The sequence below is a fragment of the Saccopteryx bilineata genome, chromosome 6 (genome assembly GCF_036850765.1).
Source record: "Saccopteryx bilineata isolate mSacBil1 chromosome 6, mSacBil1_pri_phased_curated, whole genome shotgun sequence".
NCBI lineage: Eukaryota > Metazoa > Chordata > Mammalia > Chiroptera > Emballonuridae > Saccopteryx > Saccopteryx bilineata.
Genome location: NC_089495.1, coordinates 162,883,777 through 162,907,285, shown reverse-complemented (window position 1 = coordinate 162,907,285; position 23,509 = coordinate 162,883,777). Strand labels below are relative to the sequence as shown.

The 23,509-nt window shown below is 45.9% G+C and overlaps 1 protein-coding gene across 6 annotated transcripts in view; it reads right to left on the bottom strand.

Moving 5' to 3' along the window:
• The window catches only part of NINL (ninein like), a 203,285-nt gene that overhangs the window by 1,075 nt on the left and 178,701 nt on the right, over positions 1 to 23,509 (bottom strand). For all 6 annotated transcript variants that reach the window (XM_066237907.1, XM_066237909.1, XM_066237906.1 and 3 more), the window contains 3 exons: positions 12,723 to 12,881; positions 11,438 to 11,551; positions 1,996 to 2,109 (listed from right to left, as the gene is read on the bottom strand). In XM_066237907.1, the coding sequence (XP_066094004.1) occupies positions 1,996 to 2,109; positions 11,438 to 11,551; positions 12,723 to 12,881 (387 nt within the window). The remainder of the gene's footprint in view (positions 1 to 1,995; positions 2,110 to 11,437; positions 11,552 to 12,722; positions 12,882 to 23,509) is intronic.

The following is a 23,509-nucleotide window of genomic DNA, read 5'->3' as shown; positions in this document are numbered from 1 at the left end:
ACAATTCAAGTCCACTTTTTGAGACTCGAGCATGAAATAAAGACATGAAGGCCTAAAAAAGGACTGTTGAGGTCAGAGAGCAGGGAGAGGCTTCAGAGTGCTAGGGAGCCAGGTGTCTGGGTGGACCTGGTGGGCGATAGCCACGACTTTGAACTGGAACTGGTTTTTCCAGGTGGGAGGAGGCAAACAGGGTGTGCAAAGGAGTGACTATAAGGGGGAGTCAGGCCCTGGACGGTTGGCTCAGCGGTAGAGTGTCAGCCTGGCGTGCTGGGGACCCGGGTTCGATTCCCGGCCAGGGCACATAGGAGAAGCGCCCATTTGCTTCTCCACCCCCCCCTTCCTCTCTGTCTCTCTCTTCCCCTCCCGCAGCCAAGGCTCCATTGGAGCAAAGATGGCCCGGGCGCTGGGGATGGCTCCTTGGCCTCTGCCCCAGGCGCTAGAGTGGCTCTGGTTGCGGCAAAGCGACGCCCCGGAGGGGCACAGCATCGCCCCCTGGTGGGCATGCCAGGTGGATCCCGGTCGGGTGCATGCGGGAGTCTGACTGTCTATCCCCGTTTCCAGCTTCAGAAAAATACAAAAAAAAAAGGGGGGGGGAGTCAGAATCTGACAGGAGGGAAAGCAAGGACTTGGGAGGCTGTAAGAATGTCAGTGGGATGGCGGAGCAAATGTGGACAAGCAGGGGAATGGTCCCCGAAGAGTGACTCAGCCAGGGAACCTTCCACCATGATTCAGGAACAAGCAGCAACAAATGGCTCATCCCCTTTGGGCTTGGCTCAGGGTCCCGCAGATAAACCACACTGGATTACCATGTAATAAAGTGTTTATACAGACTCACATTCCTCTTCATTTCTAGCACTGCGGTAGAACTGGAGTAGCTGGTATTTGCCCTTGTGTCTTGTCTTTGCCTCTGACCTCGCTTCCTCTCCCAGCACTCCCGGTGCTGGCTGCTTCTTACTGCCTGAACGTGGCCCGTTCTTACTGCCTGAACTGCTGGCTGACGGGACTGGTGAGCGCTGTTCATCGGGGCAGCTAGGGCCTTTCTGTTGTTCCTTTGTCTATAGCAGCCCAAGTTATTTTTCCCCCATGGTGATTTCTTTAAAAACACAGATCATATCATATTCTTACCTACTTCGAATGGCTTTAAATTAGAATTAAATCCAAACTAATGACCTTGATGGGACCTACCTACCTGCCCCTGAGTTCACACCAGCCTCAATGACTGCTCAGTGGCCTTCCACGTGCCATGCTTCGTCTCGCGTGAGGACATCTGCCTGCACTGCTGTGTGTGGAATGCACCTCCTCAGGGTTCTGGCCTGTCCCGCAGCACACGTGGAGGTATGTGGGTGCCCTTTTACAGCTGTCCCAGTGATGGGGTACTGTTGGCATTTAGCACTACAGTGCACAGGACAATCCCACAGCATTCTCTCTTCTAAAATGCCAACCTGGCCCCTGCTGGGGGACACAGACCTTCCCATGGCTGGGTCATTAGGCATCTGCTCCCATGCCATACCCTGACTGTCCTCACCAGATTCCAGTTGTCACCATTTTTTCTTTTCTTGAGAGTACTTCTTACAACCTGAAGTCATTTATCTTGTCATTATCTATCTCTGCCCCACAATGTCAGGTCCTTGAGGGCTTATCCCAGGGTCTATCTACAACAATGCCTTAACGTATAATCGGCTTGCAGTGACTGAGTATATGCATGAATAAACATTTTTCTTAGGTTATAATACGCCTTAATTCCCAAACAAAAACAATGTACAAATGTAATGTAGAATATATATTTTCTACTAACAGCTTTTAATTGTTAATCTGGAAAAAATTTTACATCCAGAGTCAAAATGTTTACAAAGCCCCACGTTCAGTGATTCCAAATGAACATGTGGTTCTTTTGAATTCTGTGACAAGACACAGATCAGCTACTTAAGCGTCCATAAAAGGAAAAACGTTCTGAAAGAGGATATTAGCGTGCACTGACTGAAGCCCCTCGCTCACCTGCTCTCCCAGCTCACCCACTTTTTCTTGTAGAAGCACTTCCATATTCTTCAAAATCATTTCCACCTCTTCTATTCGCTCTTCTGTGTCTTTAAGCTGTTTTTTATGTTCTTCCTGCCACAAAGAAGGTTACAGACAGTATTTTACTTTCTTTTTGGGGGGTGTAGGAGGAGGAGAGATAGTGAGGCAGACTCCTGCATGCGCCCCAACCGGGGTCCACCTGGCAACCCTGTCTGAGGCCGATGCTCAAGTACTGAGCTTAGTTTAGTACCTGAGGCTGACACACTTGGACCAGCTGAGCCATCATCATCAGTGCCTGGGGCTACCCTCTTGCCAATTGAGCCACTGGCTTCGGGAAGGCAAGAAGAGAAGGAGGAGAGGGAGGGGGAGAGAAGAAGACTGTCGCTTCTCCTGTGTGCACTGACTGGGAATCGAACTTGGGATATCCATATGCCCAGCCAAAGCTCTACCACTCAGCCACTGGCCAGGGCTGTATTTTACATTTTGAAGAGTCATTTCAGGCTTAATTAAAGTGGAAATTAGCTAAAATTTGTGAATTTAATAGTAAGTATAGATGACACTTCATCTGTATAAATTTTAAAATGTCACATGCCACAAAACTCATTTCTTTGTAGATGAAGAAGCCATGGCCAAATAGCTCAGTTGGTCAGAGCATCGTCTGGATACACAAAGGTTGCCATTCTCTTTCTTGGGGCACATATAGACACAGATCAGTGTTTTTGTCTCTCCTCTCTATATAAAATCAATTTTAAAAAATTTAAAAAGAAGCCCTGGCCAGATTGCTTGGTAGAGCATCATCCAGAAGCAAAGAGATTGCTGGTTCAATCTCTGTTCAGTGCACATACTAGAACAGGTTGATGTTCCTGTCTGTCTCCTTCCTCTCAAATCAATAAATAACAACAACAAAAAAAGAATTACCAGGCTGCTTTGTCTTAAAAATGTAATCATACATTACTCCAAAGTGAGTTCCCCCAAATGCATTACTAAGTAGTTCCAAAGATTTTCGATTTTCTTTGTTTTTGTCAATAACCTGTCATAATTTATTTTTAGCTTAACATTTTTGCATAATACTGAAAGATTATTCTTTGTAAGAACATACGCTTTACAGACACTAAATTTTGCCCATCTTGCAAGTCTTTCTCTAACTTTTCCTCATGAAGGCACCCAGTGCCCTCTGGCTCCGGATCTCCACAGCTGCCTGCCCTGGACTTTTCCCCATGAATTGCATTGTGACATTTCAGGACTGAATTGTTTTCTCAAGCTTTCAACTTAAACACTTACACAGGGTTCAACCACACAGTTCAAACACTTTAAAAGTGCTTCCTCCTCGAGGCCTTGCAATCATGCTTTGAGGTGGGTACCACGGGTGTCTGAATTTTACAGCTGGGAGGTGGGGAGCCAGGATCCCAATCCCTGCAGTCTGTGCTCTGAGCCATTGTGTCCTGCTGCCCTTTAAGGCAGTGCCCCTCCTTCCGTCTCTAGATGCCTAGTGCAGCACCTGGCACATAGCAGCCTCCCAAGTCTATGCCGTTCCCTTGCTGACTTCTTGTTCCACTGCCCTCCTCCTCGCTCCCTCTGATAAATATTCTTAAACATGCCTAGTACATACCCACCTCAGGGCCCTTGCACATGCTGCTCCTGCTGCCTAGATTCCTCTTTCCCAGGGGGTACGCCTTGTTGCCTCAACAACTTCAGGCACTGGCTCAAGAACCACCTTCGTTGGCTATCCTATTTAAAATTGCAAATACCCCATTCCAGAACACTTATCACAATCTGACATTATCCACATTATTTATTTTCTATTTTCATTTCTTGGCTCCTTACCCTCTTAAAATAGAGGCTCCAGAAGGGCACAGATTGTTGCCTTGTGTGTCGTTTCTGTATCTCCAATACCTAGATCACTGTGTCCCTAGTGAGTAACTTCTGAAGTCCTCTGTACCTTTGGGTGGGTTTTTTTTCCCCAGTCTGCATAATGGTTTGAAAAGTCTTTGATTGGGCACATCATTTGGAAATGGGAGTTTTCATGAAAAACTGTTTCTGGTTTTTCTTTGAAATCCGGAGAATTGGAATGCTGAGGCTTGTGTTCCTGCAGAGGCTGTACAGGCGGGACCAGCACCCATCATCTCACAGACTGTCCATCACCACCTTTCAGGCCCTTTAGCATTTAGTGTGTGGCCCCTAATGTTTAGCTATGGGGCCTTCTGCAGATACATACAGCCCCCAAGGACACACTGCATCTGGGAGGAACTATGGGCCCCAGGCTGAAAAGACCCTCAGGATTAGCTCACTCTGCTCTTTGATGAGGTGGGACACCCTCCCCAAGAGACTTACCACCCCTCCCTGACCCTTCCTGAGCATCTGTTAAGAGTCCCTCATTATTCACAGTGAGAATCAGGGTCCCACATCACCATCTTTCAGGCCCTGTTAGTATGAGGCCCTGTACAACCAGTCCTTAGGGAGTTAGAGCAGCTGTTGAGCTGTCTTTCTCTAGGCACTGCGGCAGCTTTGGCTGAGAGATCAGCAACCCATCCTTGCCCTCCCATCACCATCAGCTGGAACCTCAGGCCCTTGTCTCCATGCACCATGGTTGTGCTTCCAGTCCCCCCTTCCTCCTGGAGGCTGCACTCCAGGCAGAGCTGAGCTGCCCACTGTTCCCATTCCAGCAGCTGCTGCAGCTCAGCCATGCGGCCCAGAGGCATACTCTGTTCCACCTGCCTCTGCAGCTGGTGGACCTGCAAGTGCTGGCCAGGACTGTAAACTCGCAGCCTCACGTTGGCTCCACGCAGTTGTACCAGGAAAATGCCACGGCAGCTTTGATGTGACTGCTGAGAACTACACGGTCACTGACAATCGTGGAAGACTGTGTTTAAGGACTTCCTACAACTACCAGGGCAAGTTACACATCTTCTCTGTGGTCCCTGCACCTGAAGCAAAACGCAGGACTTACAAAGAACCTATTCGTTGGAATTCTGACAGCAAAACTCCCATGTAGCCAGAGCTTCTGCACAGTGAGTGTCAGAATGACAAGGGTGAGATGTCACTTTGGATCTGTGGGAGGATCACGGTACATTCTGTCCAGTTTTACCCTCCGGCATACCTCACTGGAGTCTGATTATTGCTGGATGTGGTCATTTTCCTTTAAGTGGAGTTCACAGTCTTGAAACCTCAGTGAAGCCAGGGTCACAGAGGGCAATCAACACAGTGAATGCAGAAGGGAACATGACAGCAGGTGTGGAATGAAGCCCCCAGCCACCGAGGACAGCACAGAACTCTTGGAGTTACACTGATTATGATTGAACTGCACATCACGTGGCCAGTATTTTTCTAGGCAATCGGGAGGTCAGATCCAAACACCATTTATTTCACTCTGACTCTGGGGGCTTCATCTAGAATACAGAGCATTTCCTTGGCCCCTGGAAGAACTGGCCAATCAGCCCTCACACAGCTCTGAGGCTCCATCAAATGTCATTCTTAGAAGGACATTTCAGATCTTGCTCCCTGGCATATGTCATCAGTTTGCCTCAAACTTATAAAAAACTTTTCTGTCACAGAGAAAAGGAAGGTGCCCACTTTAGCCCACAAGGGCTGGAACGAGGCTGTGAACCTCCAGCCCAGATTCCTTTCAACAGTCACTGTGTCAACTCACATCTCAGGGGCCATGTCATCACTAACACACCTCTCTAGGACAGGGGTCATCCTGAGATGCACCTGCACATGAACAACTTCCAGGAAGATAGCTGCCGTGCTCTTTTGGGAGAGAAAGAGAAGGAAGAACCAACGCTCAGGCACCTCTGCCAAAAACTGCTTCCTCTCGAGTCTCCTGCTACAGATGGTCATTCTCCAGTCACCCCATCCAGAGCCCGAGCCCTGTCCCAGGCCCCATGACTCCAAGTGTCAGAGTGCCCACACATCCCAACGGCACTTCTACTCTGTCACCTTCTACAGATACTGTGCTCTGAACCCTGGTGCCTGACAGCAACCTTTTCTGCAGGGAAGCTGCCGTGGGCTCAGCACGGGCATCCCTGCAGCCTGCTTTGCAACCATCTATGGGCAATGAGCCCATAAGCATCCACAAACTGAATTCTCGTCAGTCTGTTCCATCTCCCTCTTCATAGAAGAGAGATGCAGATGGAGCTGGCCCAGCTCCAGAGGCCACAGGCCGCCCTTCGTGCTCCTCTGAGCCTTCCCACTGCCAGGTGGGGGCTGTACTATCCCCCTCTGAGAGGTAGGCTCTGAGCCTTGTTCGTGAATCCAGGCTAGACTAACACAATGTTGGATTTGGTCACCAGGCTTATAAAATAAAACAGAAAACAGTGCTGGCACCTCCTATGGCATTACCCGAGCTGCTCTTCTGCTAGTGTGTGTCCAACATACTTGGCTCTGTGACCCCTGAGCTTCCTCGGGAGAACCCACAGAGGCACCAGTGACAACACTGGCTCCCTCCCATGTATCCACACCCACCCTCACCACAGCTCACTCAAAGGAGCCTTAACTGATCTTGAAACTAGAATTCAACTGCAAAAAAAGGGGGGAAAACCCACAAAAATGTGGAAACTAAACAACATACTTCTAAAAAATGAATGGGCCAAAGAAGAAATAAGCGCAGAGATCAAAAGATATATACAGACAAATGAAAATGACAATAGGACATGTCAAAATCTCTGGGATGCAGCAAAAGCAGTAATAAGAGGAAAGTTCATATCACTTCAGGCCTATATGAACAAACAAGAGAAAACCCAAATAAACCACTTAACTTCACACCTTAAGGAACTAGAAGAAGAATAACAAAGACAACCCAAAACCAGCAGAAGAAAGGAGATAATAAAAATCAAAGCAGAAATAAACGAAATAGAGAACAGAAAAACTATAGAAAAAATCAATAAAACAAGGAGCTGGTTCTTTGAAAAGATCAACAAAATTGACAAACCCTTGGCAAGACTCACCAAGGAAAAAAGGCACAGGACTCAAATAAATAAATACCAAAATGAAAGAGGAGAAATCACCACAGACATTATAGATATACAAAGAATTATTGTAGAATACTATGAAAAACTATATGCCACTCAACAATCTAGAAGAAATGGATAAATTCCTAGAACAATACAACCTTCCTAGACTGAGTCATGAAGAAGCAGAAAGCCTAAACAGACCAATGAGCAGGGAGGAAATAGAAAAAACTATTAAAAACCTCCCCAAAAATAAAAGTCCAGGCCCAGGCGGTTATACTAGTGAATTCTATCAAACATTCAAAGAAGACTTGGTTCCTATTCTACTCAAAGTCTTCCAAAAAATTGAAGAAGAAGCAATACTTCCAAACACATTTTATAAGGCCAACATAACCCTCATACCGAAACCTGGCAAGGATGGCACAAAGAAAGAAAACTACAGACCAATATCTCTAATGAATACAGATGCTAAAATACTAAACAAAATACTGGCAAATCGAATACAACAACATATTAAAAAAATAATACATCATGATCAAGTGGGATTCATCCCAGAATCTCAAGGATGGTTCAACATACGTAAAACGGTTAACGTAATTCACATTAACAAAACAAAGAACAAAAACCACATGATCTTATCAATAGATGCAGAAAAGGCTTTTGATAAAATACAACACAATTTTATGTTTAAGACTCTCAACAAAATGGGTATAGAAGGAAAATATCTCAACATGATAAAGGCCATATATGATAAACCATCAGCCAACATCATATTAAATGGCATAAAACTGAGGACTTTCCACCTTAAATCAGGAACAAGACAGGGTTGTCCACTCTCTCCACTCTTATTTAGCGTGGTGCTAGAAGTTCTGGCCAGAGCAATCAGACAAGACAAAGAAATAAAAGGCATCCATATCGGGAAAGAAGAAGTAAAGGTATCACTTTTTGCTGATGATATGATCCTATACATCGAAAACCCGAAGGACTCCACAAAAAGATTACTAGAAACAATAAACCAATACAGTAAGGTCGCAGGATACAAAATTAACATACAAAAGTCCATAGCCTTTCTATATGCCAACAATGAAATATTAGAAAACGAACTAAAAAAAATAATCCCCTTCACGATTACAACAAAAAAAATAAAATATCTAGGAATAAACATAACAAAGAATGTAAAGGACCTATATAACGAAAACTACAAAGCATTGTTAAGAGAAATAGAAAAAGACACAATGAGATGGAAAAATATTCCTTGTTCTTGGATAGGAAGAATAAATATAATTAAAATGGCCATATTACCCAAAGCAATATATAAATTTAATGCAATTCCCATCAAAATTTCTATGACATTTTTTAAAGAAATGGAACAAAAAATCATCAGATTTATATGGAAGTATAAAAAACCCCGAATAGCCAAAGCAATCCTAAGGAAAAAGAATGAAGCTGGGGGCATTACAATACCTGACTTTAAACTTTATTATGGGGCCACGATAATCAAAACAGCATGGTATTGGCAGAAAAATAGACACTCAGACCAATGGAACAGAATAGAAATCCCAGAAATAAAACCACATATATATGGTCAAATAATCTTTGATAAAGGGGCCAACAACACACAATGGAGAAAAGAAAGCCTCTTCAACAAATGGTGTTGGGAAAACTGGAAAGCCACATGCAAAAGAATGAAACTCTACTACAGCTTGTCTCCATGTACTAAAATTAATTCAAAATGGATCAAAGATCTAAATATAAGACCTGAAACAATAAAGTACATAGAAGAAAATATAGGTACTAAACTCATGGACCTGGATTTTAAAGAACATTTTATGAACTTGACTCCAATGGCAAGAGAAGTGAAGGCAAAGATAAATGAATGGGACTACATCAGAATAAAAAGTTTTTGCTCAGCAAGAGAACTGACAGCAAATTAAATGGGAAATGTTATTTTAAAACAACAGCTCAGATAAGGGCCTAATATCCAAAATTTACAAAGAACTCATAAAACTCAACCACAAACAAACAATCCAATAAAAAAATGGGAAGAGGACATGAACAGACACTTCTCCCAGGAAGAAATACAAATGGCCAACAGATATATGAAAAGATGTTCAGCTTCATTAGTTATTAGAGAAATGCAAATCAAAACTACAATGAGATACCACTTCACCCGTTAGATTAGCTATTATCAACAAGAAGGGTAATAGCAAATGTTGGAGAGGCTGCGGAGAAAAGGGAACTCTCATCCACTGTTGGTGGGACTGTAAAGTAGTACGACCATTATGGAGGAAAGTATGATGGTTCCTCAAAAAACTGAAAATAGAACTACCTTATGACCCAGCAATCCCTCTACTGGGTATATACCCCAAAACCTCAGAAACACTGATACGTAAAGACACATGTAGCCCCATATTCATTGCAGCACTGTTCACAGTGGCCAAGACATGGAAACAACCAAAAAGCCCTTCAATAGAAGACTGGGTAAAGAAGATGTGGCACATATACACTATGGAATACTACTCAGCCATAAGAAATGATGACATCAGATCATTTAAAGCAAAATGGTGGGATCTTGATAACATTATACGGAGTGAAATAAGTAAATCAGAAAAAAACAAGAACTACATGATTCCATACATTGGTGGAACATAAAAAACGAGACTAAGAGACATGGACAAGAGTGTGGTGGTTACCAGGGGTGGGGGGAGGGAGGATGCGGGAGGAAAGGAGGGAGAGGGTTAGGGGGAGGGGGAGGGGCACAAAGAAAACTAGATAGAGGGTGACGGAGGACAATCTGACTCTGGGCGAGGGGTATGCAACATAATTTAATGACAAGATAACCTAGACATGTTTTCTTTGAATATATGTACCCTGATTTATTAATGTCATCCCATTAACATTAATAAAAATTTATTAAAAAAAAAAAAGATGCCTCTACTTCCCTCCTCTGGACTTTCATCAGTGTGGCTTGGGGGGGGGGGGGTCCTAAATCACAAAGAAGCAAAAACCAGGTCATGTTGCAGCGGGATTACTTATGTGAGATATCTTCTGCGTGTGACGCTGGTTGACTCCTTAGCCTCAAAGAGTTCAATCTGGCCAGGTGGCTCAGTGGTAGAGCATTGGCCCGGCATGTGGATGTCCTGGGTTGGATTCCCAGTCAGGGCACACAGGAGAAGCACCCATCTGCTTCTCCACCCCTCCCACTTCTCTCTCTCTCTCTCTCTCTCTCTCTTCCCTACCCACAGCCATGTCTCAATTGGTTTGAGCACATCTGCCTCAGGTGCTAAAAATAACTCAGTTGTGAGCACCACCTTAGGTGGGCAGAGCATCGGGCCTGTATGGGGGTTGCAGGGTAGATCCCAGTCAGGGCACATGTGGGAGTCTGTTCCAGTATCTCCTCTCCCTTCACTTGGAAAAGAAAATAAAAATGAGAACCCACAAATACAGAGTCACCTCTGGGAAAACACTTGTTTGCAGTAGAAAAGCTAACAGCCTACAGGAGCCCCCACAATCCTTGGGGGGGTGTCACAGCCAGGCTGACCCCTCTGCAACATCAAGCATCTTGCCCTCAACCAGGTGACCATGGCCAAGTCCATCTCTGGGGCCAAAAGCCAGTAGGGGGCCCTGCAAAGAGTTTCAGCAGAGGGAGGCAATTGCCACACTCAAGTGCAGTTGGTGCTGGGATTGATGTCACATGGGTTAAAGACCCCTTCGCTGCTGTGCTGGGGGTGGGTAGCCTCTCCCATGCCCCCTCTTCTCTCCCTACAGCTCCCTGTTCCTCCAGCTGCACCCCACATGATTCTGAGCTGTTAGTACTCAAGACACTTGCTGTCACACACCTACTATTCTCTCCCAGGAAGAACAGGCTACCCCCAGTGTCCGAACACCTCACAGTCAGGAGCACCTGACCTTCCTGTTTGTCCACATCTGCGAGCTCTCTGCCCACTCATCTTTGCACCTCGTGAGCCTCACAACTGCTGGATAAATGCTGGGGCAGGCGCGCACGTGAGAGCCAGCAGGTGTGACACACAGACATGCAATTTCAGGGCTTCACTGTGCACATGTAAATATGTGTGGGATGGGGGCATGGAGTACCTTATTGATGGGGTCTACTTTGTGCTCTTGATTGGCTACTTTGTATATGACACCGCTTCCCCTCCTCAGAGGCGACTCTGAAGCTTTCCTCTGGCTCCTCAGTTCTGTAATGGCATGCCCAAAGTCGTGTTCCTGGCCACCTTCCCTCTGGGGTAAACTGAGGCACAGCTCTTCACATTGCCTGCTGAAGGTCAACCCAAACCTGGACTAGGTTTGACTTCAGTCCTGGGCCTGGTAAGTGCACCTCTAGCTGTGCAAACTCAGGTTGGCCCGAAACTTCTGAGGCACGGACTAGTCTTAGCAAGGTTCTGTCAGCACTGATCTGCACAGACTCCCCTTCCTAGGTGGGACCCACATCTCAGGCCATCACACCCACCCACCTGGTTTCGACGTTTTTCAAGGGTCTCTCTGAGCTGTGACCATGACAGTCTCAGGCTCTGACATTCCTGATTCATGTGTTCAAGTTCAAGTTCGAGTTTCTTAATTTGGTCACCCTGTTTAAAAAAAAATCAATCTTATAAGAAATATCTTAGCAGTCTGATGCAGAAAGTTCAGAAAATAACAGAAAAGCAAAATTTGCAAAATGTAAATCCCCATGAGCCCTGCAGCACAATGACCACACTTGAGTTGTGCTGTCATCCTTCAGCCCTTCCTCTACAAATACATTCTACCAATCAGACAGGTACAATGTCAAGTGCTGTGCTTTTCTTCTTATTGTGTCTTGATTATCTCCCCATGACATGAAATATTTGAAAAAATGGTTTTTAACACCTGTTAAAATTTATTTTATCATACAGTAAACTGTTGATGGTTGATTCAAGCAGATTCCAATTCTGTTTCTGCCATTCCAAATACCACAGAAGTGAGAACATTTCCAGCTGAGCCTGACCTGGGGTGGCGCAGTGGATGATGCATCGACTTGGAATGCAGAGGTTGCCAGTTCGAGGTCCCAGGCTTGCCTGGTCAGGGCACAAGTGAGGAGCAACTACTATGAGCTGGTGCTTCCACCTACCCCATTTCTCTCTCTCGCCTCTCTAAAATCAGTGAATGGAATTTTTTTTTTTTTTTTTTTTTTTTAGTAAATTTTTTTTTAATTGATTTTTTTTTTTTTTTTTTTTTTAGAGAGAGGGGAGAAAGAGAGAGAAAGAGAGAAAGGGGAGGAGCAGGAAGCATCAACTCCCATATGTGCCTTGACCAGGCAAGCCCAGGGTTTCGAACCGGCAACCTCAGTGTTCCAGGTCGACGCTTTATCCCACTGCGCCACCACAGGTCTGAATGGAATCTTAAAAACAAAAAAACAAACAAAAAAACCTTCCAGCGAAGTCCACAGTGCTCAGGTAAAAGTCCCGTACATAGAATCATGAAGTCAAAGGCTACTGACACTCTGGAGGCTCTGAGACATATTTTGCCAAACTGTCCTCCAGAAAGGTTTACCAATTTACTCTTACCATCAGAATTCCTTTCTGCTGTCTTTCCAGAAACTTGGGATTTACAAAAGCTGCTGAAGTCCATGTATTTTCCAGGTCTTTGCTGTTAAGCCCCTCACTTCAACTGTAGAGCAGTGCCTACCTTTTGCCACGTCAGGGCTGCTCCTGAGGTGTTTTCGGCCGCTCCTCTATGTGCCCGCCCCTCTCTACCCCACTACCCTCCCTGGCCTCTGCTCACCTGCAGCTCCTCCCGGTGTCCAGCCTCCTCCAGTCTCTGTGTTAACAGCTGAATGGTGATGCAGTTTTTCTCAATTTGGGACTGCTGGGTAGAGGCCTCTTCTCCCAGCTGAAGGACCCTGAGATTGAGCTGAAAGAATTCATCCTTGCATTTCTGACTCTAGAGCAAATGGGTTAAAACAAATAAGTTTTTTGTTTTTTGTTTTTGTTTTTTTAGCAAGGGAAAGGGGACAAACAGGAAGGGAGAGAGATGAGAAACACCAACTCATAGTTGTGGCACCTTAGATGTTCATTGATTGCTTTCTCATATGTGCCTTGACTGCGGGTTGGGGTAGGGGCTCCAGCCCAGCCAGTGACACCTTGCTCAAGCCAGCGACCTTCAGCTTCAAACCAGTGACCTTTGGGCTCAAGCCAGCAACCATGGGGTCATGTCTATGTTCCCATGCACAAGCCAGTGACCTTGGGTTTTCGAAACTGGGTCCTCAGCATCCCAGGCTGATGCTCTATCCACTGCGCCACTGCCTGGTCAGGTGAAAGTAATTTTAAAAAAAGCAGCAGCTCAATTCGGATCATTTCAATAGTTCTCAACCAGGGATTGTTTCCCAACGGACATTTCCAATGTCTTGAGACATTTTTGGTTACAATTAGGGAAGGGAGAATGAGTGCTACTCAGCACCCTCCAATATATAGAATGATCTGGTCCAAATGGCAATAAGGGAAATAGGAAACCATGCTCTATCCCTAGAAAAAATAATACGCACCTAGACAACCAGAGGTGGTTATATGACATAAAGATCCAAATCACTGTTCTGAAAACCTTTCATAATTTTCTCATTTCTTTCAATATTTTTAACATTATTTTTAGCAATTTAAAGGAAAACAAAACAAAACAAAACCCTGCCTGGACTGTGGTGGTACAGTGGATAAGAGCTTCGACTTAGAATGCTGAGGTTGCCGGCTTGCCCAGTCATGGCACATACAAACAATAACTAACAACTAATGTGAAGCAACTATGAGCTGATACTTCTCACACCTCAACCCCTTCTCTCTTCTCTGTAAAATCAATAAATAAAATCTTTAAAAAAAACTAAAGGAAACACCCTGGCCAGTTTGCTCAGTGGTAAAGCATCAGCCTAGCGTGTGGATGTCCTGGGTTCGATGACCGGCCAGGCCACACAGGAGAAGCTCCCATCTGCTTCTCTGCCCTTCCCTCTCTCTTTCCTCTCTATCTCTCCCTTCCCCTTCCACAGCCAAGGTTCCACTGGAGCGGGGTTAGCCAGGGTGCTGAGGATGGCTCCATGACCTCGCCTCAGGTGCTAGTGTGGCTCTGTTGCTGAGCATCAGCCTCAGATGGGGGTTACCAGGTGGATCACAGTTGGGGCACATGCGGGAGTCTCTGCCTCCTTGCCTCTCACTTGATTTAAAAAAAAAATCCCTTCACCTTTTTTACCCAATTCCCCTCCCTTCTGATAACTCATCTGTTCTCTATGACTCTGTATTTGTTCATTTATTTTATATTGTTAGATTCCACATATTAGCATATTCTTCATTTCTGACTGGTCTTCTTAATGGTTTCTTTTTCTTTTACAGAGAGTCTGTCAGAGGGAGAGATAGACAGAGACAGACAGACAGGAACGAAAAGAGATGAGAAGCATCAATCATCAGTTTTTCGTTGCGACACCTTAGTTGTTCATTGATTGCTTTCTCATATGTGCCTTGACTGCAGGCCTTCAGCAGACTAAGTAACCCCTTGCTTGAGCCAGCGACCTTGGGTCCAAGCTGGTGAGCTTTGCTCAAACCAGCTGAGCTCAAGCTGGCGACCTCGGGATCTCGAACCTGGGTCCTCCGCATCCCAGTCCGATGCTCCATCTAATGCGCCACCGCCTAGTCAGGCTCTTTGTGCTTTTTAATGCTTGCTGTTTTTTGAGCTTCTTACCAAGTTCCTTGAGCATCCATTGTTTTTAACTTATATATTGCTTGCTTCCATTTCATTTAATTCTTTATCTGGGGATTTCTCTTGTTCTTTGTTTTCGGGCATGTTTGTCTCCCATTTTGGCAGTCTTCCTGTATTTGTATATTAGGCAAATCTGCTATATCTCCCAGTCTTGGTGTGGTGGCCTTGTGTGTGGGTGTCTTGTAGGACCCAGTGGCACAGTCTCCCTATCATTTGAGCTAAGTTCTACAGGAATATCTCTTGTGTGGGTTATGTGAGCCCTCCAGTTTAGTTGAGTCTTAACTGCTGTTGGCCTGTCCATGGGTGGGTCTGACTCTCAAAATTGCTGACTATAAGGATTGACCCTGACCACAGCGTATAAGCTGCTGTGCAAGGGCTGACCTCACAAACAAGATTACCCCAGCAGGGTGAGGTGCCTGCTGAGATCTCTCTTTCAGCATGCTGCTTATGAAGCTAATTGATTAATGCTCCAACATGATCTGAAATCTGCCACCAGATATATTTTCTCTGGGGCATCTTGGGAGAAATTCCAGTGCAGGTCAATGTCAGGCACTACCGGTAACTGGCCCTGGACTACCTTTTAGAAGCTACAAAGTGATTCAGTTTGTGACTGCCTCTGCTGGGTCTGGGTGTGCATGGAAGCGGCCACCACCTTCCACCAGCACCGGTAAATCAGCAAAAGGCCCAAGGCACCCCAGATCCACCACCACCTGCCAGGTCTCAGTCACTGAATAAACCGGTGATGTTCCATGAGTTGTATGAGGTAGGTTCTCAGTGAGTCACCAGGAAGAGGCAAGTGGTGTTTACCAGATTGCTACTGACTCAAACCAAGTGCCAGTTTGGGGTCTGAAGTCACACACCAAAAGTACCAGCATACATGAAGGCCACCTGTCACCTGCTGGATGCTCACAGACCTATTTGGTGTGCTGGGATCTCAGGGAATCATCAGGCTGAGGTAGCAGAGTTCATCAGCCCCAAACAGACCAGGATTTGCCATGTGAAGAAAGGGCTCCAAACAGGAATGAGGTGGTCAGGCTTAGGAGGGAAAAACGGCCTATCCCTGGAGCCACACAACTCTCTCTCCCCAATTCCGCCTAGATCTCCTCAAAAGGCGCCTTAGAAAGTCTACAATAGGGGCCTAAGCTGGCCACAGCCAGCTGACTTCTGTGCAGGCAAGGGATGGCCATCATGAGTTCAGAGGGTAGGGTTAGTGAATCTGTAGTGAGGAGGAGGCTCTAGTCAGGCCTGTAGGGGTGAAGAGAACTGCTCCAGAACTATACAACTCAGGCTCTGATACCCCAAGTCTGCCTGGGCCTCCTCAAGAGCTCTCCAATAAAGTCTACACAATAGAGCCAGGCAGCTGACTCCTATGCAGGGCATGAGTTAGCAGGGCAGGGTGATAAGGAGTCCATAGGGTGGGGTTACTGCATTCCCCCAGGCTGGTGCCATATGAAGGAGAGTGATCAACTCAGGGAAGATGGCATCTGTGGGCTATATATGACAGGGACTCAGCACAGGGTCCCTGAAGGTTATTCCTTCAGCTCTCTCACTAGAGCCATACAATCTGGTCTCTCTTCATATGACTCAAGTCCACTGTGAGCTGCCCTCCCTTCATCAGAGTTTGGGATGAGTGGCTGCAAATGAAATTTTGTGCACTTGCCCTTTAAGAGGGCACCTGGATTTCTAGCGGGCTCCACCTCTCCTGGGTGGACAGAATCCTGGCTGATTTTCACAGCCAGATGTTTTGTGGGCTCCTCTTCCTGGCTTCAGTACTCTGGACTGGGGATCCTGGCATGGAGTTGAGACCCCACATTTCTCAAGGGAGACCTTACAGCTGAGATATTCCTCCAAATTCTTAACTACCACAATGGGTGCAGGATCAGCCCTTTTCACGTTTTTGCTCTTCATACCAGTCTCAATATGGCTTCTGTGAATCCTTGGTTATAAGACTTCTCTTCAGCTAATCTTCAGTTGGTTAATCAGGTTGATTGCTCTAGAATTTAGCTGAAATTTCAGTTTGATCCTGGGAGGACATGAGTGTGGTTTCCACCTATTCTGCCGCCATCTTGGATCCCCAAAATTATTTTTCTATAGTTATACGCATTCACCTTTTCCTCTCAGGAAAACCTTGATTCTATTAATAGCCAGATAGGGAACCTTCCTTCATGTCCTGGTGTAAACATGCTAGTTGATTTTCTTTTATTCATCTTTACTTTATGAAGTCTTTCTTTGGATCAAACCCACAGAATAGTTGCAAGTTTACAGAGAATATCCATGTATCCTTTACAAAGGCTCACTGGCCTTTACTTATCTGCATTGCAACTGGTGTTCTCTATGCACACACACAGTGTGGTTTGTTGAGCCACAGCCCTGTACTACATTGCTCTTACAAGGCTGCCATGCATGCAAGTCGGGCTCTTCGACATACACTTTGTTGTGCCATACACATTCCAGTTTTGTCAACAGGCCCAAATACGATCTTTGGAGCACCCAGAATCAGGTAGTTCCTTCATCTGTCAGGTCGTTTTAGCCTCCTTAAGTTTGGAATGTTTCTATAACCTTTGCCTTGTATGACACTGACATTAAAAAAATTTTTAGCTTTACCAAGCAGTGGTGCAGTGGATAGAGCATCGGACTGGGAAGCAGAGGACCCAGGTTCAAGACCCCGAGGTCGCCAGCTTGAGTGCGGGCTCATCTAGTTTAAGTAAGGCTCAACAGCTTGAGCCCAAGGTCACTGACTTGACAAAGGGGTCACTTGGTCTGCTGTAGCCCCACGGTCAAGGCACATATGAGAAAGCAATCAATGAACTAAGGTGCCTCCACGAAGAACTGATACTTTTTGTCTCTCTTCTTTCCTGTCTGCTGCTCCTGTTGTCCCTTTCTTTGTCTCTCTCTGTCTCTGTCACACACACAAAAAAAGAGTCTATTGATTTTAAAGAGAGGGGGTAAGGGGGAGAGAGAGAGAAAGGCCGTGTGTGTGTATGGGGGGGGGAAGAATCAACTCATAGTTGCTTCCTGTACACACCTTGCCAAGGCAAGCCTGGGGTTTAAAACTGGCAACCTTGGCATTCCAGGTTGATGCTATTATCCAGTGAGCCACCACAAGTCAAGCAACACTGACATTTTTTTTTTTTTTTTTTTTTATTCATTTTAGAGAGGAGAGGGAGAGACAGAGAGAGAGAAGGGAGGGAGGAGCTGGAAGCATCAACTCCCATATGTGCCCTGACCAGGCAAGCTCAGGGCTTTGAACCGGCGACCTCAGCACTTCCAGGTCAATGCTCCATCCCACTGCGCCACCACAGGTCAAGCAACACTGACATTTTTGACAAACATAGTCTCTTCTGTTCTCCCCCCTTTAACAGTTCCTCATTTGGGGTTTGTCTGTTGCTCTCTTGTGATTACTGTCAGGTAATATATTCTGGCCAAAACACTGCTCAAGTGCTGTTGTATCCTCCTCAGGGCACCACATTGGGAAGTGTGAGAGGCCAAATGTCTCTGGTATTTCTGTTGATCACCTCTTTTTTTTTTTTTTTTTTTACAGGGATAGAGAGAGTCAGAGAGAGGGATAAATAGGAACAGACAGACAGGAACGGAGAGAGATGAGAAGCATCAATCATCAGTTTTTCGTTGCAACACCTTAGTTGTTCATTGATTGCTTTCTCATATGTGCCCTGACTGGGGGGCTAGAGCAGATGGAGTAACCCCTTGCTCAAGCCACCGACCTTGGGTCCAAGCTGGTGAGCTTTTCGCTCAAGCCAGATGAGCCGCACTCAAGCTGGTGACCTTGGGGTCTCGAACCTGGGTCCTCCGCATCCCAGTCTGACTCTATATCCACTACGCCACCACCTGGTCAGGCTATGTTGATCCCCTCTTTAATCCTTTTTTTTTTTTTTTTTTTTTTTTTTTAATTTTATTTTAGTGATAGGAGGGGAGGCAGAGAGAAAGACTCCTACATGCACCCTGACTGGGATCCACCTGGCAAGCCCACTAGGGGGCAATACTCTGCCCATCTGGGGCTATTTTTTAACACCTGAGGCAGAGGCCATGGAGTCATCCTCAGCACTTCAGGACAATTCGCTCGAACCAGTCGAGCCATGGCTGCAACAGGGGGAGAAAGAGAGAGAGAGAAAGAGAGGGGAAGAGGGGTGTAGAAGCAGATGGTTGCTTCTCTTGTGTGCCCGGACTGGGAATCAAACCTGGAACATCCACACACCAGGTGGCCGCACTACTGCAGAGCCAACTGACCAAGGCATCACCTCTTTAATTCTAATTTGCATTCATCTGGGTTTTAATTGCAGAAGGCAAAATTATATGTTAACAGCCGTCTTCTGAGCACATGGGTATTTTGCAATTTATAAGAAAAACAAGAGGCCCTGGCCGGTTGGCTCAGCGGTAGAGCGTCGGCCTGGCGTGCGGGGGACCCGGGTTTGATTTCCAGCCAGGGCACATAGGAAAAGCGCCCATTTGCTTCTCCACCCCCCCCCTTCCTCTCTGTCTCTCTCTTCCCCTCCCACAGCCAAGGCTCCATTGGAGCAGAGATGGCCTGGGCGCTGGGGCTGGCTCCTTGGCCTCTGCCCCAGGTGCTAAAGTGGCTCTGGTCGTGGCAGAGCGATGCCCCAGAGGGGCAGAGCATCACCCCCTGGTGGGCAGAGCATCGCCCCTGGTGGGCGTGCCGGGTGGATCCCGGTGGGGCACATGCGGGAGTCTGTCTGACTGTCTCTCCCCGTTTCCAGCTTCAATAAAAAAATAAAAAAAAAGAAAGAAAAACAAGAGACAGAGGACTAGATAGAACAATACTATCAGAAAACTGCTGGATAGATCCACAGTATAGGATGGCCTACAAGATGACTGCCAAGTCTCTCCAAAATGTCAGCATCATTGGGGAGGAACAGGTGTTCTAGATTAAAAAGACTAAAGACACATCATGGCTGACCATATTTTCAAAAAGACATCCTTAACAACTTCTCTCATCCCACATCTCCTCTGCAGTGTGACGTAAATACTCACGAAAATGAGCCTATGTCCCTCCATGTGGCTCTGTGGGGTCTACGGTAGTGATATGGAGTAATTTCCAAGGTGGGATCAGAAGCCTTGCACCTTCCACCTGGTCCTTCTGAAACACTCGTTCTCCGATACCTCCCTTCTGACATTCCCTCCAGGAGCACGGCCCCAAGGATATAGCCTCAAGATTATTCTAGCCTCAGCCATCTTGGTCACCTCACCTGTTCAGTCTTCCCAGCCAAGGTGTCATTCTCACAAAGCAGAGATAGACTGTCTGCTCTGTGCTGTCTGAATCCCGGACTCACATAATACATAGCACGGTAAAGAGGTTTTTATGCCAGTAAAACCCAAATAGCATTGATAGTTCAATGTGGTGTGTCAACCTCAACTGGACCCTAGTTCTAAAAAGTTTACTATATAAGAAATTTCTGAACAGTCCGACCAGGTGATGATGCAATGGATAGAGTGTCGGTCTGGGGCACTAAAGACCCAGATTAAAAACCCCGAGGTCACTGGCTTGAGCATGGGACCACAGACGTGACCCCATAATTGTTGGCTTAAGCCCAAAGGTCTCTTGCTTGAAACCCATGGTCGCTGGCTTGAGCAAGGGGTAACTGACTCAGCTGGAGCCCTCGGTCAAGGCACATATGAGAAAGCAATCAATGAACAACTAAGGTGCCACAACTGTGAGCTGATGCTTCTCAGCTCTCTTCTTGTCTGTCTCCCCCCACACACAGACAGGCAGAGGAATTTCTGAACAATCAGAGTAATATGGATTGCTCTGAATAATGGTCATGATTAAGTTCCTTTAGTGTGATAGCAATACTGTGGCTAGGTAGAACATGCACTCTTTTTTTTTTTGTATTTTTCTGAAGTTGGAAACAGGAAGGCAGTCAGACTCCCGCATGCGCCCAACTGGGATCCACCCGACATGCCCACCAGGGGGCGATGTTCTGTCCATCTGGGGAGTTGCTCTGTTGCATCCACAGCCATTCTAGTGCCTGAGGCAGAGGCCATAGAGCCATCCTCAGCACCCAGGCCAACTTTGCTCCATTGGAGCCTTGGCTGCGAGAGAGGAAGAGAGAAACAGAGAGGAAGGAGAGGGGGAGGGGTGGAGAAGTAGATAGGCGCTTCTCCTGTGTACCCTGGCTGGGAATCAAACCTGGGATTCCTGCACGCCAGGCCGATGCTCTACCACTGAGCAAACCGGCCAGGGCCCATGCACTCATTTTTAAGAGACACTTGCTGAGATATTTTGGAGCAGAGTATTATTATATCGGTAACTCTCAAAAGGTTCAGAAAACACATATATGGACAGAAGTACAAAAGCAGATATAAACAAACAAATGAAGCACATATTACAGTGAACAACTGTAAAATTAAGGTTGTTGTGTGTGGCTGGTCAGTTTATTATCATTTCAACTTTTCTGTGTCTTTACAGTTTTACATTAACCAAAAGCTGAGGGAAAGCAAGCAAGTGGATGCCTCTAATCCATTTACAAATGTGTCCTGGAGATAAGCTGGAATGGGGTAGGGTCAGGCAGCTATCTGAGCCCAGGAAATCTTCAAATAGGTCATTTATACAAAATGCTGGTCCTCAGGCAAACGTAGAGTCTGAAGATTCATTTTAAATCAATCCCTGAATTATTCTCCCAATGGAGGAGGCCCAAGCAAGGCTACCACACATGCGTGGAAGCAAACACCCAAATCTGGGAGCCAAGACAAGCCACTCACCACAAGCAGTCTGAGGCAGTCTCTGTGGCAGGAACCTCATCAGCCGAGCATGGGAAGAGGGGGGCCAGGAGAGAAAAGCTGGGGGACTTATCTCGGGGATGGAGCAGGGATTTAAGAAGCTGAAGGTAACCAAAACACTCCTAGAACTAATTAGTAAGCTCAGCAATGGGCAGGATACAAGACCAAGAGATAAAAATGCATTGTAAGTCCATGTCCCAACAGTGAACATGCAGAAACCAAAATTCACAACAGTACTATTTGGGGTTTCTGGTCTGGCAGGTAAAGAGCTTGAAAATCATTATTCCCATCTCCTAACAAGAAAGAAAGCAAATTAAACTGAAAACCAACAATGCTTCTTTGCTCCATCAGAGAACTGAGGTCACAGGGCAAACCAGCACCCTGAAAACTGGAGACGCGGCAAAGAGAACTGCTGTTTACCGGGAGCAGATGGCTGGAGCCTGAAACAGGACGGGACGCTGGTGCTGGAAGAGTGAGTGCTGGGGGCTGTGCCTGAACTGGCTTGAGTCACAAAGTCACAGGAGGCCAGGCTCAGGGGAGCCCCCCACTTTCCCAAACCTCAGAAACCCTTACAATTAAGATCAGAGAAAAACGCCCTCTCGCTTCTAACAAGTATAATAAAGTGACTGCTACTGACTTTATGTCCCCCCAAAATTCATATTGAAGACCTAACCCCCAATGTTATTATATTTGGAGACAGGACTTTTAGGAGGTAATTAAAGTTAAATGAGCTCAAAGGATGGGGTTCTAAGGTTCTAATCTGAGAGTGCTATGACCTGATAAGAAGGAAAAGAAGAGACAGCCTCTCCCTCTGTGTGCACGCGCTGAGGGACGGTCATGTGCAGACAGTGAGGACAGATGTTTGCAAGCCAAGGGGAGAGTTCTCACCAGGAGCCAAATCAGCCAGCACCCTCATCTGGGACTTCTGGCCTCCAGAACTCTGAGGCAATAAATCTCTGTTGCTTAAGCCCCCACCCAGTCTGTGGTGTTTTATATCCTAGCAGACTGCTACAGTGACCATTTTGAAGTACATTCACAGCACTCTGTTCTTATCTGGCTCACAGAGGAAACCACTTTCCCAGAGTGGAACCAACATAGGAGAAAGGGATACGCAGTGGCCAGAATAAAAGAGCAACACCACCAAATGCTGACAAGGATATGGAGAAACTGTATCACCAGCAATTTCCACATTGCTGGTGGAATGTAAGTTGTTACAACCACTCTGGATAACAGTTTGGCAGTTTCTCATAGAACTTAACATGGAACTACCACACATACATAGCTCAGCAACTTCACTGTTGGGCACTTATCCCACTGAAATAGAAACTTACCATATTACAAAATCCTGCACAGTTATATTCATAGCGGCATTATTTGTGATGGCCCAAAACTGAAATCAGCCCAGCTATCCATTAAAAGGTGAGTGTTAAAACAAACTGTGGGACATTAATACCTTCGAATGCTACTCAGCAATAAAAAGAAGCTATGCCACTGGATGACTCTCCAGGGTTATATGTGTGCACAGCCAGTCCCAAAGGTTATATTCTGTATTATTCCTTTTATATAACACTTTGAAATCACACAGTTTTAGAAGTGAAGGAAATATTATTGGTTGTCAGGGGTTGGGGTGGGAGTAGGGCGCAGGAAGGCGGTGGGTGTGGTTATAAAAGAACAACATGAAAGGTCCTTGTGGTGTCAAGGACCCTTCAGTATCTTGACTATGGCGGTGAATACATGAACATACACAGGGAATAAAATGGTGTGGAACTTACACACAAACACACACGATTACACAAGTATAAGAGGTGAAATCTGAATAAGATCCATGCATTGTATCGATGTCAATAGCTTGGTTGTGTTATTTGTAACAGGCTAATTTGTGTCCTCCCAAAATTCACATATTGAAGCCCAAACCCCCAATACCTCAGAATATAATGGTATTGAGAGACAGGGTCTATAAAAGAGGTGATTAAGGTAAAATGAGATCATATGAGGGGCTGTAATCCAATATGATGTGTCCTAGTAGAAAGAGATTAGGAGAAAGACACAAACCAGGGAAGACCATGTGAGGACATAAGGAG